The sequence below is a fragment of the Microtus ochrogaster genome, chromosome 2, assembly GCF_000317375.1.
Source record: "Microtus ochrogaster isolate Prairie Vole_2 chromosome 2, MicOch1.0, whole genome shotgun sequence".
NCBI classification, from domain to species: domain Eukaryota; kingdom Metazoa; phylum Chordata; class Mammalia; order Rodentia; family Cricetidae; genus Microtus; species Microtus ochrogaster.
The window spans coordinates 86,649,042-86,667,722 of NC_022010.1; the positions used below are offsets into that span (position 1 = coordinate 86,649,042).

Here is an 18,681-nt window from a genome sequence, read left to right on the forward strand (position 1 = left end):
AAGAAAGAAAGAAAAGAATTGCAGAGGACAGTCTTGTTCACAGAGTAGCAGGATAAACAATGGCTGGATTTTGAAGGAACTCCCAACTAGCTGTCTTTTCTTATATTACTCACCAGCCTGGTTTAAGCTCTCAGATCTTTGCCCCCTTGTTCTCCGCCTGCCTGTAGGAAAATTATAGGAATCTCGGGGATGCTTCTAAGACATAAGATTGGGACTCAGAGGAGACCCAGACCTTCTCTGTTTCTCGGTGGATTTCAGGTAGTTCTGACCTAGGCTTCCAGGTGCATCCCTGGCTGTGCTGGGAAACCCCTGGCTCTGAGCCATCACAGAACTCTGGATTTATTTCCATGATGATTTCTTCAGCCAGGCCAAAGGGATCCTGTGAGGCTGATCTGTGATTATTGGCTCCAGTCCCAAGGAAAACCTCTTGAGAACACACAGGGATTTTTTTTTTCCTCAAGATTTTGAAGCACAGGGCAAAGAATAAGTGAAATTGGCAAAAGACTCCATACAGTGAATGACAACATATGGCAGAAAATTTGGCATCCTTCAGGGGATAATTCGCTGGCACCACATTTCCATACTCTATGGTTACCAACAGACATTCCTCGTTACATTGAGCACATTGTTATTTTTCTGTAACATTACTTGTTGCTCTTTCCAAGTGGCACTGATACCTTCCACCAATTTAGTGGAACTATAAAGGTATTTCCTTCTGCACAGCGTGTGACATAATTAATGAATACTTTGATTTTCCTGTGAGTTTCCATATGAAATAAAATTAAGAATTTAACAAGGAGCCAGGAGATGGTGGCACATACCTTTAATCCCAGCACTTGGGAGGCAGAGGCAGGCAGATCTTTGTGAGTTCGAGGCCAGCCTGATCTACAAGAGCTAGTTCCGGGACAAACTCCAAAGCTACAGAGAAACCATGTCTCAAAAAAAACCAAACAAACAAAAAAGCAATTTTATAATTTGTAATAATTTAAGTATACACAACATAACCATTTTAAATCTTGTAGATACTTATTTCTTGTCCCTCTAGTCTTAGTTATCTGTCCATATTACCAGTAATACTGAAATATTCACAATGAAAATATTTTTGTCTTAACAATTAATTAAAATATTAATAATAGAAGTGAGGATTATGAAAATGAGTGGTTTTATTATTCCTTCAGGAAAAGAACACAGTGTTTTAGATGTACAAGGTCACATATCATTGGATTTTCAGTGTCGTTTAAGCATTTAATGTTCATGGTGACATCTTGATCAAGCAGTTGCTCTGTTGGTCTGGAGCCCAACCGGGAAAGTCAATCCACGTGGACTTACACAGCTCTTCTCCTCAGTTTCCACTGTTCTAGTTCCTTGATTTTTCGTGAAGAGCTGGTTTTGACTTCGTACTGCTGTACGCTTATGTTGAAATAATTACACGGAAACTGTATTCTTTTAAACACTGCCTGGCCCCAATAGTTCCAGCCTCTTATTGGCTAGCTCTTACATATTGATCTAACCCATTTCTATTAATCTGTGTAGCCCACAAGCTGGCTTACCAGGAATGATCTTAACCTGCATCTGTCTGCAGTGGGACAATCATGGCGACTCCCTGACTCAGCTTCTTTCTCCCAGCATTCTGTTCTGTTTTCTCCACCTACCTAAGGGCTGGCCTATGAAATGGGCCTAGGCAGTGATTAAAAGAATACAGTTTCCGTGTAATTATTTCGGTTCATAAGCTAAGCTAGCCATGTGGGTGGCCGGGTGCAGGGGACGCAGCTCCGCTGCTCTTAATTCAACATGCTTACCTTGTCACTACCATCTGCTGCATTAGAACTGACCACTTCTTTTTTACATTTTCATGAAGGACCATACATGATAAGGTCCTTTTCTAGAAGTCACTAAAGATATTGACAAATACAGTTTTCCATCTTAACTCTATCCCCAAATAAGGGGGAGAAACTTGTTTTCATTACCTTCTTTTAGCATGGATTTTCTCTATGCGTGAGTGAGTGTGTGTGTGTGTGTGTGTGTGTATGTGTGTGTGTGTTAGCACACATGTGTGTCATACCTAGAACATTTGAGATGTCAGAGACAACCAAAGAATCTAATTCTCATCGTTCAACATGTGAGTCCTTCAGACCTAACTCAAGTCATCCAAACTGGAGGCAAATGCATTTTACCTGCTGAGCTAGCTCACCAGCCTGGGTCTCATGTTATATTCTTATATAACACCTACTCTCCTATTTCTTTATTGATGAAAATATTCCTAAACATCCTCCAGAGCAAAGCACCATTTCAGCTTTCTAAAACTTTTGCATTCATTTGTTACTGCTGAGCCCTAAAGCAAGGGACTGGGTGGATGACTCAGTGATTAGGAGCATTTGCTATGCACACATAAAACCTCCCGTTGAATAATCAGAATCCATGCCAACAAGTATGACCACATGTTCCTCTGACTCTAGTGCAGAAAATGAAGACAACAGGAGGATCACTGTGTTTGCTGGGCATTAAGTGGAGGCACCAGGTTTCTCGAGAAACCCTGTCTCGAGGGAATGAGACACAGAAAAATAGAGAATACCAGATATTCTCCACTGGACCAGGCATGCTTATGCACAGTTCTATTTGCCACACTCAAAAACTAACCAATTAACTAAATAAATAAATGAAAAATTAAACAAGACAACCCTAACCAGATAAAATATCTCAGAGATGATAGGGATGCGACTAAATTTAGTCCTGGACTGACACAGGTACTTAATTTTCCCGTGTGTCAGGAATCAAAAATGTATGGATTGAAAATAGTGGCAAACATGTATATATATGCATATATATAGATGCATGTAAAAACAATCAATGGAAAAAAAGGCCACAAATTTGAAAGAGAACAAGAAGGGGAATACAGGAAGGAATAAAGGGAGAAAAGTGAAAATGGAAATAATGTAATTATAATATCAAAAAATAAAAAGTAATGTAAAAGTCACAAATCAATGAACAAAGAAATGGAGAGAAAAGAAGGAAAGTAACGGAAGTGAATGAGGAGAGAGCAGCATATTTTCTGTTCATAGGTTTCCAATGTGATTCTTTAATTGATTTCAGTTTTCACAGAAGTTCAATTATATAACTGATTTCTTCAATCACAGAGTGATGAAGATAATGTTTACTTTTAGGCTGAGCAGAATCCTCACAATTTTTGGAGCACCTCCATTCAAGAGAGAGTGAGTTAAAGTCACCATGAAAAAGAATGCTCCTGCTCAAGTGACGTTAGTGTCCAGGTTCCATTCTTTCACCAACAGGCATTGTTTCCTTTAAGTCCAGTGAGATGAGTTAATAAAAGTAACCTGTTCTCCTGAGACATAAGAACATGTTTACTGCATTAAGAGTTCCACAAAACAGTGAATATTGAGGGAAATTTCCTTTACATCTAAAAATAGAAACATACTTTGAATTAAAATAACCCAAAGAAACAACAACTACATTGAAAACATCTAAAACAGTCTCCAAGACAAAAACATAGGAAAAAGTAAACATATTTCAAATCAAAGAGATGTTAAAAATGCAGGTAGCGTATGTTGAGCTTCTTACTCAAGTCTGATTCTGGAATGCTCTGGTGTGGATTACAACTACCTCCTTGGAGTGAAAGTTCTAAATATGCCATATCTCTCTGCTCAAATAAGAACATGAGCAGCTGCCAAGTCCACTCTATAAATACAGCCGCCGTATGCACTGTAAACATAATAGAGTAGTCGGGTTAGAATTCGATCATGAGCTCCTCGGTGGAAGTCTATCACTCTGCAACGGCGGAGGGAAATATAAACTTTTTTGGTATCAACTTAATATGTTTCATTTACTACAAAATAGAGCTAATCTGCCTCTCAAAGTTAGATTTTCTACTGGCCATTTTGTTTCCTAAAACTCTTTGACTTCTAAAGCTATTCTGTCCACAAACTACAGAGACACCTTTGCACACCGCAGCACACTGAAGCTGAACAAAATGGCATTTACAAAGCAAAAAAAAAAAAAAAAAAAAAATCACACTTTAAGTAGGAACCAGTGGATCTAAAATTGAATTCCAAGTCTAGCTTGCCCAGTGTGAGTCCTCTTACACATCAGAGTGTTGCAGGTGATTCCTCTGTGAAATGAAGAACAACAGTACTGTGGCGTTTTCAGACACTTCACCTATCAAAGGAGTTTATACAAGGCTAGATTTACCACCTCTGACTAAGCTCCAGTTAATGAATCAACAAGAGAAAATTCTGGAAAATAATTCCTTGTTTTTGCTTCTTCTTTTTTTCTTTGTGCTTAAAAGCCATTCATTTTTATTATTGCTATGAATTGTGTGCTTGGAACCACTCAACCTATGTAACATGCTATTTTCGGTTCATTTTTTTTTTGAAAGCTCATTATATAGTCATTACTTTTTCATTTATTTGAGTTGAGCCATAAACAATGTTAATGGCATGGTACTTGCCGAGCCCGATGGCCTTGAACAGGAGAAGGTGATAGAGCCTGTGATCTTCAAAGTAGCAGAAAGCTGGGGCACACTCTGCTCAGAGCTAGGCACTAACATGTGTTATCAATTTTGCTTGAAGTTCAAAAGGATGGAACTTTGTTTCAGCAAATGTTTGATATTTCTGCCATCACACCATTAGTTAAATGATGTTCAGGCTCCAACAATAATTACCACTGGCAAAACTTTACCTAGTGGGATAGGGAAGGAGTCATACTGGATGTGACTAGTATATTTTCACATTGAAATTATTTTCTAGAAATTAAAATAAAATTATAGCAAAAATAAGATTTACTGTATATCTCATATGTAATCATGTATGATGAAGAATTCTGTGAACAGTGCATTATAGGATTTCTTTATATGTCCCTTTGAATGCCCATATTGCCCAAAAGGCTTAGAAATTTTTATTATCTTCACATAAGATGAGAAAACATTACTAGAAGGTGATGCTATGTGACAATATCAAATCTTCATCATTTCACTTGCTTCTCTCTAAAAGTTTTATCTATGCTTGTTATAGTACTATATTTCATATGGCTTTGTCAGTAGACAGTATTTATACGATATTTATTTTACCAATATCAAGAATGGTTTGTTAGAATAACACATTTGGCAATGCTGATGATGCAAGTTGTTTCATACAATCACAATTGCAAATTGACAACTGAGTCAGAACACATATATCAGCATGCCATGTAATATAATTGGGAAGGTTTTTATCAATGTGATATAAAAAATAAGAAAGCAATGATGTTATGTATGTTTAAAAGATTTGGGTTCTTTCTTACTGTCTACTAATTTCTCATGGAAAAATACATTGCAACTACAAAGGAATTGGCTGTACATATTTTGTCTTTTATATAACTAGCATGGTTTCCTGGCATTATCATAATATTCAATTCATTTTAAGATAGATAATGATGAGCATAGAAACTCAGACGTGGTCAGTTTATACAGTTTATGTGGAGTGCTCTTGGGCCACACCCCCTCCTGATAGATCTCTATGGAAGAAGTAGCAGAAAGCCTTTAAAGTTAGAGAGGTTGGTGGCCGACCATGTTTTCTGGACACTACAGAGCAACTGAATGTATGAAGTCGCTGTTGCCATGAGAGCCTGTGCATGACCTGTGCAGAGCCAAGTCAAGCAAAAGTCCCCTCAGAAAGATGGGAGACGGCACCAAGTTTTACCTACATCTAAGGAACTGTTGAGAAAGGGGCAGGCCTGCTTTTCATTCCACCCAGCTCCCCACACGGCAAGCTTTACACCAGAAATACCAACACACAAGTTGTATTCATTTAAACACTGCCTGGCCCATTAGTTCCAGCCTCTTATTGGCTAATTATCACATCTTGATTAACCCATTGCTAATAATCTGTGTAGCCCCACAAAGTGGTGGCTTACCGGGAAGATTCTAACCTGCGTCCATCTCGGAGAGGAGAGCTATGGCGTCTGCCTCACTTCCCTTCATCCCAGCATTCTGTTCTGTCTACTCTGCCTATCTAAATCCTGCCCTATCAAAAAGCCAAGGCAGTTTCTTTATTAACCAATGAAAGTAACACATAGACAGATGACCCTACTCCATCAAGGGGGCATCATCCTTCTAGAAGGTACAGATACTTATAGGTCAACCATGTTCCAATGGAGGGCCACATATCTATATCCGACAGCATGTAGGAAATATAAACTACACTAGATGAGTCTATTTTTTTTTAAAGGAAGACACAAAGTTAGGATAGTGAGAATTCTGGAAGGGTTTAATATGACAAAAGAATATATTTCTTAAAACTCTCAATAACAACATCTTGAAATTTGTGAGCAAATGGACATAGCTAGAAAACATCATATTGAGTGAGTACAAACAGAAAGGGAATTATCATATGTACTCACTAATAAGGGGGTTTTAGAGAAAGAAAACCAACCTACAAATCACAATCCCAGAGAACTTAGACAACCATGAGGACCCTAAGAGAGACATACATGGATCTAATCTACATGGGAAGCAAAAAAGACAAGATCTCCTGAGTAAATTTGGAGTATGGGGCCCCTGGGAGAAGACTGAGAGGGAGGAGAGAGGCAGAGAGGGGAGCAGAGAAAAATGTAGAGCTCAAAAAAAAAAAAACCACTCTCAATGAACTAATAACATCCAAGAGTCAGTGAGCTTCACGGCCACTAAAACACTCTGTCTCCAAGAACCTTAGGTAGAAAGTAGTAGAAGAACAAACTTGAAACTTATGTTTGGCCTCTATGTGCATATACGCATACATGCACACATATGAATAAATGTTCATTTACTACACAGAGCATTTTTCAAAGAAAACATGTATACTCTGACTTCAGCTGAATGTAAAGATGCAGAGTTAAGATGGCAAGTGTGGTTGTTAAGGAATTCCTGGAGCATAGTTTCAGGCACCACCCAGCAAAATCATAAGTAAACCCCATTCACAGACTTGACCTCTGCACGTGTCACTGGCCTGATGCTGGGCAATGGAGTTGTTGGATCTTGCTTTAAATGGAGTTGGCCTCTGCTTTCCTTAACACACACATTGGTAGACATTACTGTTTATTACCACAGAAGAATGATTCTGGTAATAACTGAATCAAGAAATAGCCCCTCATATTTTCATAATTGTCTAATAAGAAAATAAAAATATTTAATTTGTTACAATATTTGTATCAACTTATTACCTACAGAGCAAAACCTATGTTTTTGCATACAAATTTTCTGTCTCAGAAATATTGTGAAGTATATTTTTGGGGATTTGTTACAATTTCCTTCTCTTCTTTTTTTTTAATTCTCTGATTACTTAATATTACCAAAAGAGTACTATCTATTAATGACAATGATTTTTATTTTATTTCACACCCATTTATAAAAGTGTGCTTAAGAACCCACACATTCCTCATTGGAAATGAACTACACAGGAAGCTCATGTAAGGGTGCCATGTGTGTAAGGCCAGTCTAGGCAACACAGCAAGTGTCAGGCCAGCCAGGATGCATAGCAAGGCTCGACACAAGTCGACAACATATGTAAGACAGATTGGAGTCTTAGTGGTACTGCATCTGGGTCACTAGCATTTCCTTTAATGTTTTAGTTCTGATGAATATTATTAAATCTGAATATAACTCTTTTAACCTGAAAAATTAGACTAGAAATTTGTAAAGATAGCATGACTACAACTAACTATATTACAGCATCAAAGTCTTGTCTTTGTGGAAATTCTTATTAGGAGACTTGCAGTCCTTAATATCCAGGGCTGAATCTGGAATTCTTAGATACTCTCACTGGGCAGTGATTAAGGGATTTCTAGTATTTCTGAACTACTGTAGATACTGAGGCAATGAACTCACTATACCAAACTGACTTGATTCTGTAACTGTACAGCTGTGAGAGAAAACCTCCCCCAATCCCCCACCATTTTTTTTTATATTGAGTAAATTTTGAAGCAAAAATGAAATCTCACATTGAAATCTGCCTGGCCAGTTTTTGATGGAGATTCTTCAGCCACTCATAGAACCGAATTTCCACTGAGCTTAGTGCATATCCCCAGGTATGTTTTGGGGTCTTTCGTGACAATAAACGAGACCGGTTCCAGTTTTAGGAAACAGATTGTGTTGTGTGCTAATCAAAGCACACAGGATGAGTTGTGCAAAGTTTAATGCCAGCACACCGCATAATGTGCAGATGAGCTGGTGTTTGTAGACTGTTTCCCACTGCATTTACTGCATGCTACAGCAAATTCTCACCACTACTCCACAGTCCTTGTTTCTGACCATATTTATTGAGATCACAAAGGAAACTCTTAAGATACTGCTTTCCAAGTGATTTTTTTTTTTTTTTTTGCTCTTTGTCTGTACATTTGGGTTGCTGGATCTTTGAACTTAATGCAAAGCACATTTTCAGGCTTGCCTATCTTAACTGAAGTGTTTACAAATACCTAAATTAGAAGAGCTAAAGGCAGCCTGATCTGATTTCTGAATGGTCATGGGGCCATGGCTTAATTGACTGGTCTGACTTTTTAGCTACTTTTATTTCCCTTGCCAAACATTTTACAAGACATGCTAATGAGAAATGAAATGGCCATAAGGCCAAGAGCCAGAGGAAATCAGTGATAAGCAGAGAGCTGAGTGGTATCCAAATGCAGGGACCAGCCAAATGAAGCAGTGTCGTTGATTCCTATTGAAGCATATACTCAACTTTGGTAGCATATCATTCTCCTCCAAATTGCATAATGAATGAGCACAGACTCGGATAATGATCAGACTTTGAATGAGCAGGCTTTCTTTTCATTCACTTCTCAATCATTCATTTATTTTGCTACAGGACAGGGCTGAAAAAAAAATGTCCTAAGAGACATCACAGTTTCTAAGGCACAAGTAAATCTTGCATTTCTTCTTGAAAATTGTCAAACTAAATTGTAGCTAGGATTTGATAAAAACAACAATAAATAATAAAGGTTTTGAGTAAAGTGTTCTTTAGATTTCACTAGGTCAAGGAGGTACATTTATGTGACACCTGAAGACTGTAAATAAATCAACACTTTAATGAAAATAAGCCAGTGTAACATTTGAAATAATAGACATGAAAATTTTTATATCATTTAAATACTTGAATATTTGATTAAGTAAAATTATTAAGCTATATTAAAACTATAAGAACTATAACAGTAACATACAGGGAACTGATTCATGGTTCAGTGTTGATATTCACCAATAAAAGGAAAGTGTACAGGAATGAAGATAGTTTGTAGTATCAAAATGGCCACCTAGCTAAGAGTGTAGCTTATTTGATAGACTGCTTCCCAGCATTCAAGAAGCCAAGGGTCTAGCACTGGACCACCTGAGTGTGGCAGATGTGTATGTGAGGACCACCCAGCAGATGGAAGGAGGAGATTTCCAAAGTTCATTGCCAGTCTATGCTCCACAGTGAGTTCAAGACTCAACTATATGAGAGCCTGTTTTAAAATTAAAAAATAAGATAACTAAAACCATGAGGAAAAAGAAAATAAAACTGGCCTAATGCTATTAGAATAATCAAAATTAATAAAAATAAAGAAAAACATATCGGAGAAAGTAGAATTAAAAATTAACTAGTTAATAATTAATCAAATATCCCCACATCAGAGAAGATGCTTAGAAGGGAAACTCATGATTGCATCATGCAATTAGATGAACAATGGTCAAAGCCTGTTTTATGTTCATGGACTTTCAATATTTTTTACTTCTGACCTAACTCAGATCCTCTCAACTTGGTCATATTATATTATGAGAAATATTTTGTTATATGAAAGTGTAACTATAGGCATACTATAGTTTAGTCTTCGTGGGGAAGACTAAAAATAGGGAGATTCATGTGAGTCTGATGAACAAATTACTGCTCCATAGTATATAGACAAGAACACTAAATACCAAATCCTGAGCGCCTGCAGCATGGTGATTAGTTTGAAATGTCAATCTGAGTCTAGAATCACCTGCAGAGAAGGCCTCACTGAGGAATTATCTGGATGGCCTGACCTAGGGGAGATTGTCTTCTAGATGTGGTATGACCCAGCCTAAAGTGAGTGGCCTGGTTCCTCATGTTTGGGTCCTGCCCTCTTTGTAAAGAGAGAAAGCACCTGGTATGCATACATTCAGTATCTGGTAGTTATCTGTGAAAATAACTCACCCCTGCAATGTCTGCTGTCTTGACTTCTGCATAAAAAACTGTGATGTAAAACTGTGAGCAAGCATAAAACCTTTCTCCCACGTTGGCTGTTGGCAAATATTTTTATCATAGTAACAGGAATGAAACCAAGACAATGAGGTTGAAGACAAATGTTTGTTTCGTAAAAATACCTCAAAGCAAAAGAAAAAAGGGATGTACTTGGATATTTTATGGCTCTTGAACACTATAATAAATAATTTAGATAAAGTAGGTTACAGGCATTTCTTCTAGAACCTGGCTTTCTGTATTTTTTTATTTTATTTTGAAATATTTTTAATTGCAACTTTGTAATGTTTAGAGAACACAGAAGTCACCTGTGTGACTTAGATGTTACAAAGTGTATTATATAGTTGGTTCTATGGTTGAGGCCAACTAAGCATACTGATGAATATATATTTATCATTTACTTTATGTTTAGGTAAGCCAGTGATGATCGTTACAGAATACATGGAGAATGGCTCCTTGGACAGTTTCTTACGTGTGAGTAAAATATCATATGTATAAAGTTTATGTGTTTCTATGTTATAGTGCATATAAATACACATATTGACAAGTAAGTTATAGAAAATATTAAACACCTTCTAATACTGTGCCAAGAATTTTGGTGTCTAAATTTCAACAAAGAGTGAAATAGTCTAGGATTAATTAGCAAAGAAAAAATTGTAAAATTTCATCTTTAACTTGTAATTTCTTATATGTATGGTTTGCATTTTAGACTTCTTTTAAATGTGTAAGGTTTTTGTATTGTCCCAAATAACACCTTTAAAACTCTTTGTTACTATTTAAATATAACTGTATTGGAAGTGTTCTCTGTCCATGACTCTATGACTTTATCTTTCGTAATAATTTATTTAGTTAGCTAAAGGAGTAGGATCAAGCCAATACTATTTTGAACAGAATTCAGATTGTATGATACTATACTGGGTATTGCAACCACTAACAATTTTGAGCTAGCCATGCATTCATTTGTCTACAAATCATGGTAGCATTATGTGCTTTTATTTAAAATGTGTAGAGTCAACAATGAAAGATCTTAACATATAAATTTCTAAAGCAATGAAACAAATTTTATCCTGTATTGTAAATGCATTTCAGAAGCATGATGCCCAGTTCACAGTCATCCAGTTGGTGGGAATGCTCCGTGGGATAGCATCAGGTATGAAGTACCTTTCGGATATGGGCTATGTCCACCGGGACCTTGCTGCTCGGAACATCTTGATCAACAGCAACTTAGTGTGTAAAGTTTCTGACTTTGGACTCTCTCGGGTACTCGAAGATGACCCAGAAGCTGCTTATACGACTAGAGTGAGTAATGGGGATTCCACTGTCTTTGTTTTCCTTATTTGGATATCTGGGCGTATAAACAAGTAGAAACAATAACATAAAGTCATGTGTCAGTTATGTTTTTTATAGATGGAGTCATTTCTCAATAATTAAAATATTATTTATTCTGTGAAACCTGATTGTTTACATTTAACAGCCACATAACTACTATAATTTTAAATAACTTACCTGATCTAAGAAGCCCCTGCTCAACACAGCAAGGTCTCCACATGCCTAAATTACTGACATGTGACTACTCACTCTTTCTGACTGCACAACCTTTAACAGGCATGTTTGATAAATTCTCTGGGTTCTTGCAGCACTAGGTTATTTTAAAAGCATTGACAATTAATATTCTCAATAAAAACTTTGAAAATAAAGACTATTCTTTGTCCAATTATGAGGGTGTCTTTTATCCTTGTCATGTATGTTCTAAATATATGTCTCCGTGTAGCAGGTTCAGTTTTCTTACTGAATATATCCCTTGTACATAAAGATACATCATTTTAGATAAGAAAAGAATTAAACTTGTGGCTAGTAGAATGCACTTATAACAGTGACTTCAGCTATCTAGTTCTGAAGACGAGATGGAGTTAGAAGCATGGGTAGTTAAACAATAAGAACAGTCTCTTGACGTTTCTCTACTCTCCACAAACATCAGCTAGTACACGTTCTATAAAAACAGCATCATATATCATATTTCCACCTACACTCTTTTCCCAGGAGGAAACATATGTAGCAAAGGAAAATATTTACTTATCATCCTAAGAAATGACTTTCTTCTCCCCACTATGGCTCAGTCCTCTAAAGACCTCTTTTGGAAGCTTCTGACTCTATAAACATTTAGCGGTACAGAAGGAGTACTGTTGCTTGTTTTGTTTCTGTAACAGCTGTTATATTTAAAAAGATCTTTCAGTTTTAATAAAGCATTTCTGATAAGAGACTTATATTTGATTACTTATAGTATAACCTAGTGTCTGTGTGAGGCTCTAATTTCTCTGTGGCACATGATTATTAAATGTGACTATCCTTGGTTCCAACTTGATTCCTGATTCTAAAATACTCAAAGGAATGACTGACCTAGTAGGAAACTGACAGGGATTTATAAATATGATCATCTGCTTTCTGGAGACTCAACTGTGTTTCTGCTCAGAATTTCATTATACGGCTTGTGACTTCATTAGGAGTAAAGACACTTGAGGACCATTTATTTTTCTTTAGTAAAAAAGGAAGAAATTGCTATATCAATATTCTCATGTGTTAATTCTGAGTAAAAATGCAAGAGGCTTCGTGTTGAAATTTCAGTGTCAGAAGATTCTTGTCAACCATAGCAGCCAACTGGATGTATTCCCTTCCCACACATAGTTGCTCAAAGTGCCCCCGTGTCCATCCTTGTGTTCCGCTGGCACTCTCCCAAATACCCATGGGGTTCCCAGCTTCCTTCTGAAAAGCATCTGCATGTCTACAGGAATTTGGAAGTCGTTGACTTAATCTCCAATAACAAGCTTTGTTTAGTACAGTAATTTTATGATTTACTCTTAAGATGAGTATGATTATAGAATCATTGAGCTGCTATTTTTTATGTAAACACACCAAAACAGCTGAGTTGCCATTCTAAGCAGTTGTGTGGAGAATATATGCTGACTGCAGGAGATCTGTTAAGGAAAAATATTAGAGCGCTCCTCTTTCGGAAATTTAAAACTGGATGTGTCAACTAGCATTGATAAAATTTTTTAAGGAAAAAAATGGGAAAATATACTTGAATGAGGTAAAATTTATTATCATAAATAAGACTAATGCCACATAAAATACATAATATATAAAATAAAGTTTAAGAAGGTGAGCATCCAAACTGGCTAGGCTCCCACAAAGCCAGAATATGAAGTAGGATCAAAACCCCGTGCCATTGTCCTTGGCTTTTCATCAGCCCTCATTGTCCGCCATGTTCAGAGAGTCCGGTTTGATCACATGCTCCGTCAGTCACAGTCCAGCTGGCCTTGGTGAGCTCCCAACAGATCAGACCCACCATCTCAGTGGGTGGGTGCACCCCTCGTGGTCCCGACTTCCTTGCTCATGTTCTCCCTCCTTCTGCTCCTCATTGGGACCTTGAGAGCTCAGTCCAGTGCTCCAATGTGGGTCTCTGTCTCTATCTCCATCCATCGCCAGATGAAGGTTCTATGGCCTGGATGGAGGGGTGAGGATCTTGGATTTTCCACAGGGCAGGGAACCCTGACTGCTCTTTGGACTGGAGAGGGAGGGGGAGAGGAGTAGGAGGAGGGGGAGGGAAATGGAGGCTGGGAGGAGGCAGAGTTTTTTTTTCAATTAAAAAAAATGTCTTTGGAAAAAAATAAAGATCAAATGTAAGACTGAAAAAAAATTAAAATAAAGTTGATTCATTTATTTTCTAAACAACACCAATTTTATTCAGTTTTAATGCCATATTACCTAATTGCTTTAATATTTAGTGATTATTGACTTTTTCAGAAATATTAAATTGTGTGAGGCATAAATTTTGTATAAGTCTGATGAACCCACTTTAAACATCATACATTGCTTAAGAAACACTTAATATATTTTGCATTGTGTCTATAGTTTATAATTCAGGAATTGGTATTCAGTATTTCAATGCATTGATTCTTTACCAATGCCTTTCTGAACACTGTCGCCTTTAGGGAGAGGAAATCAAACAAAGAAATCACAAGCCATATTTGATTTTATGTTGTTGGTGGAGGGTATCTGCTCCTTCCATTGTTTTCAAAAATCTCTGGCATATGCAGACAAAAATAAAAGAGTAGTACAGAAATTCTGTCAATTAATCAGAAGAGGGGAGAGGTAGGGAAGGAAACAGAGAAAATGTAGAGCTCAATAAAAATCAATAAAAACAAATCCTTAGAGACCAGGAACATAGGTAATCCACAGGAGCACACGTGAGCATTCATCAGGACCTGAGTGCAAATTCCAGTAGTTATGTAAATTCCTGGGCTCACATGAACATAGTTTAAGTAATAAAAAAAATCATAAAAAATAAAATGTAAAACATTTCAAATTGAGTTGAGAATAATCTTGGTCTCTAAACATACTCTTTTCTTAGGTATATACTGATCTCTTCTTATGTTCTCAACACTGTGATGAAAAGAAGGGGTCTAATGAAGAGTCATTTGCATGTGTATGTGTGTGTGATTCTAATTTAGGATTTTAAGCAAAAGTCAACTATTTTCAGTACCCACATCCAGTTATTTCTCTTCATTTCTCACTCCTGAATTATGCAAAAATTTCAGATGTTGACACTGCACATTTTGCAATATTGTTATGCAGTCTGTACCCTCTGTAAAATCCCACTTCAAAGTCATGGGTTGTTGCAAGTGAAAAGGCTATAAAGTTTTAGTGTTATTATGAAAACAGTTTTAAGCACACAGACTTCTTAAAATGCTCTCGGGATCCCTACAGATGCCTGAATGACACTTTGAAGACAATTGCTACAGTTGCTTTTAGCAGAAAAAAGTACCTTAAAAACTAAATAAATATTTCAGCAGACATTCAATGATATAAATCTAAATTATAATATAGCTATATGCAATATGCTTTGTTTTAAACAGTTGTTTGTGAAGTAAAACCGTAGCTGCACTCTCCCTTCAGAAATAACATGAAAGCCCCTGGATTTTATTTGGGTGGTGTAACTGGAGCAAATAGCCCTACAAATATAAATCCCCAAAACCTTCTATATTTGAGCAACTAAGAATTCCTTCTTTTCATTTTTCATCATGTTACTTTCAACGTATAATTATGACAGGTCCCATCTTCTTTGTTTGGGTCTGTTCTACCATATGACTATTTTAAATGAACCATGTTGGAAGGCAAGAATCTAATTATAGAAGTTTTACTCTATTCTCCATATACATGGGCAATCCATGGTATATGTACTGTGGTTTCTGCTCTCTCTCTCTCCCCCCATTTCCTTCTCTCTCTTTCTCCCTCTCCCTTCCCCTCTCTTTCTCAAAACGTATATATATATATACATATACATATATATATGTATATATATACTTAAAAATGCATACCCACATATATACATATACACAAATACATACATGTACACGTATTCACACAGACATGCACACATATGGAAACACTAAAGAAATGAAAGAACCATGTTGCTATTGGTGAGAAGTTTGTGTCACTGAATACATTGTCAACATTTGTTTTTATATGATTTTTTTTCAGTTCAACATCTTCATATATGTGCATGTCATCATGCTTCTATGTCAATTAACATTCTTACTATTATGTCGCAATAGAACCCACAATTCCAATATACCACCCGTGTATCTGCTGTTACATGCATGGTCCCCATTAGAGATAAAAAGTAGACTTACCTATATGCCATGCACTCAGGCAACCTATTCTTTTCCATAATCTCAGTCATTTCAGGCATATGATAATTGCATGGATTTTTTTTAGGAAACTTAAGAAAACCTTTTGGCTTTCTTTTGGGTCTGTCTTCCAGTGGTGCACCATTTTCTCTTTACTGCATTCTGATGTTGCATACTGAGCATAAGCAATCAAATTTCAAGCATGGTTAAAAGTATCCCACCTTTGTTCATAAAGGAGAACTTTATAGTCTGTAGATTCTATATCTATGACTCTACTGACTTGATTCCACCTTTAATCTGTGTCTATACTGACTTGACTGAGTGGGGATAGCTTTGTATTATATAACTTCATATTTAAAATGAATAAAAATGGTCTTGTATTGTTCAAAGTACCTCCATTTAAATAATAAAAACTAATCTTCATTCTTGAAGGATTCTCAAATAAAAAATATTGGCATCAAAAGTTACAGATGCAAACTATATTATATAGATATTTAATTTACGCATGATTGAAAAATGTAAGAACAAAATAGCTAATCAATATTTTATGTATGCTAACAATAAACTTTATATCTAAGTAAATAAAACAAATGCCAAATTATTTCCCATTCTCTTATATTGGGCATGTCAACTCTTGTATGTAGCTTCACAAAATCAATCTTCTTACTCATACAAAGTCTAAATGATTTGTTGATATCAGTAATCAATGTTGTAATAAAACTTGATAAGTCTCCTTGTAGATTTTCAACATTCATTTTAGACAGATGGCTACCATGATCATTTCAGCCTGGGAAAAGCAAAGCTCTCTGTATTTATGTAAGGGAAAATCAAGGCAGTAGTTTTGAAGTGGGACATTGAGTAAGGAAGCTTTATAGAAATGTGTTTAAATATATTATCCATGGTCCTGGAGGGATTATTTTTCTATGAAATGTATGATTCACTGAATCACAGATTTGTGCAGGAAATTTGTGATTACTGTGTTGCACAGACTAGGAATCTTGAAGTAAGCAGAGCCAAGATCTGAACTCATGAATGTGCACTCACTGTAACCCAAATCAGAGGAAAACTCAAGCTGAAGCAGGAGAAGTTACATGAATGCAATAGCTCATTGGTTATTTATCTTTTCACCCCTATTCCTGCAGAGGGGCCAAGTGTTACTCTATAGGCCCACCATGCCTAAAATGCACTATGTATCTCTATATTATTTCCTTTTCCTAATGAGATCCATTCTCTCTAGTCCCTTACTCTATACCTACCCATTATGGTTTTATAGACTGTAGCTTGGCAAACATTCATTTTACAGCTAAGATCCACATGTAAGCAAATACATACCATATTTATTTATTTGGATCTGTCTTACCCCAGTCAGAATGATTTTTTTTCTAGTTCCATCCATTTGCATGAAAATTTCATGATGTCATTTTTTTTAACAGCTGAGTAACACTCCCTGGTGTAAATATACCATTCTTTATCCATTCTTCTGTTGAAGGACACCTGGGTTGTTTCCAGGGTCAGGCAGCAATAAACATGGTTGAACAAGTGTCCGTGTAGTGGGATAAAGCATCCTTAGGGTATGTGCCTGAGTGTGGTATTGCAAGATCTTGAGTAAGATCAATTCCTGCCTTACTGCGGAACACAACATTGATTTCCATAGTTGCCTTATGAGTTTGCACTCATTAAGCAATGGATAAGTGTTCCTCTTAATCCACATATACACAAACATGAAATATCACTTGTTATGTTGATCTTGGACAAATGAAGTCTTGAATTTGCCTGAGGCTATGGATGCTGAACATTTCTATTAAGTGTTTCTCAGCTATGAAGTTTCCTGTTTTATGAATTCTCTATTTATACTTACAAGTCATATTTAATTAAGTTATTTACCTTCTCAATATTTAGTTTTTTAAATTTATTGTGTATTTTGTATATATATATATCCAAAATATTCCTATGTTGGATGTGTAGTTGATAAAAATCTCTTCCCATTCTATAGTCTACCAATGTGTCTGAATAACAGTGTGCTTTGCCATGAAGAAGCTATTCACTTTCATGAGGTTCTATTCATTAAACGTTGATCACAATATCTGTGATAAAAGGGTTCTGTTCAGAAAGTCATTTACTGTACCAATGTGTTGAAGGTCATTTCCTAATTTCTCTTTTGTCAGGTTCAGTGTATCAGGTTTTATGTCGATGTCTTTGATTCATTTGGAGTTTAGTTTTATGTGGGATGATAAGTATGGATCTATTTCAATCTTTCTATATGCAGTCTTCCAGTTTGACAAGCCTGTTTAGATCTGTACCCCATTTTTAATTGAGTTATTCATTTTCTTATGTCTAGGTTATTGAGTTCTTTATAAATTTTGGATATTAACCCCAATCAGATATGTAGTTAACAACTGAACTGTCATTTATACCTCCTGGGAAACGAAAAGTCAGTTTTTACTAACAGATTGACACTGGGTATCTTGACTACAAGACAGACTTCATGTTCAAGAGCAATTGACCAAAATATATTGGAGTTTCTTTTATGTGCTTTTATTTGGTTACAGTTTGCTGCTCTGCTTTGTTCTTCTTTTTGGATGTTATTTAATTTTTCTTGGGATTTTGGAGGATTTTTTGTTGAATTGAATTGGGGCTTTTTTTTTTTTTTTAGAAAGAACTTAAAGTACATTTGATAGGAAGTGGACAAGATCTGGAAAGACTGGGGAAGGGAAACAATATAATCAAAATATATTTAAATTTACAAATTGTTTTAAATAAAAAATGTATATATAAATGAATAG

At 36.2% G+C, this 18,681-nt stretch overlaps 1 protein-coding gene across 2 annotated transcripts in view; it reads left to right on the forward strand.

The window, feature by feature from the left end:
* The window catches only part of Epha3 (EPH receptor A3), a 303,692-nt gene that overhangs the window by 256,451 nt on the left and 28,560 nt on the right, over positions 1–18,681 (forward strand). For both annotated transcript variants that reach the window (XM_005345246.2, XM_026788576.1), the window contains exons 12-13: positions 10,624–10,685; positions 11,301–11,510. In XM_005345246.2, the coding sequence (XP_005345303.1) occupies positions 10,624–10,685; positions 11,301–11,510 (272 nt within the window). The remainder of the gene's footprint in view (positions 1–10,623; positions 10,686–11,300; positions 11,511–18,681) is intronic.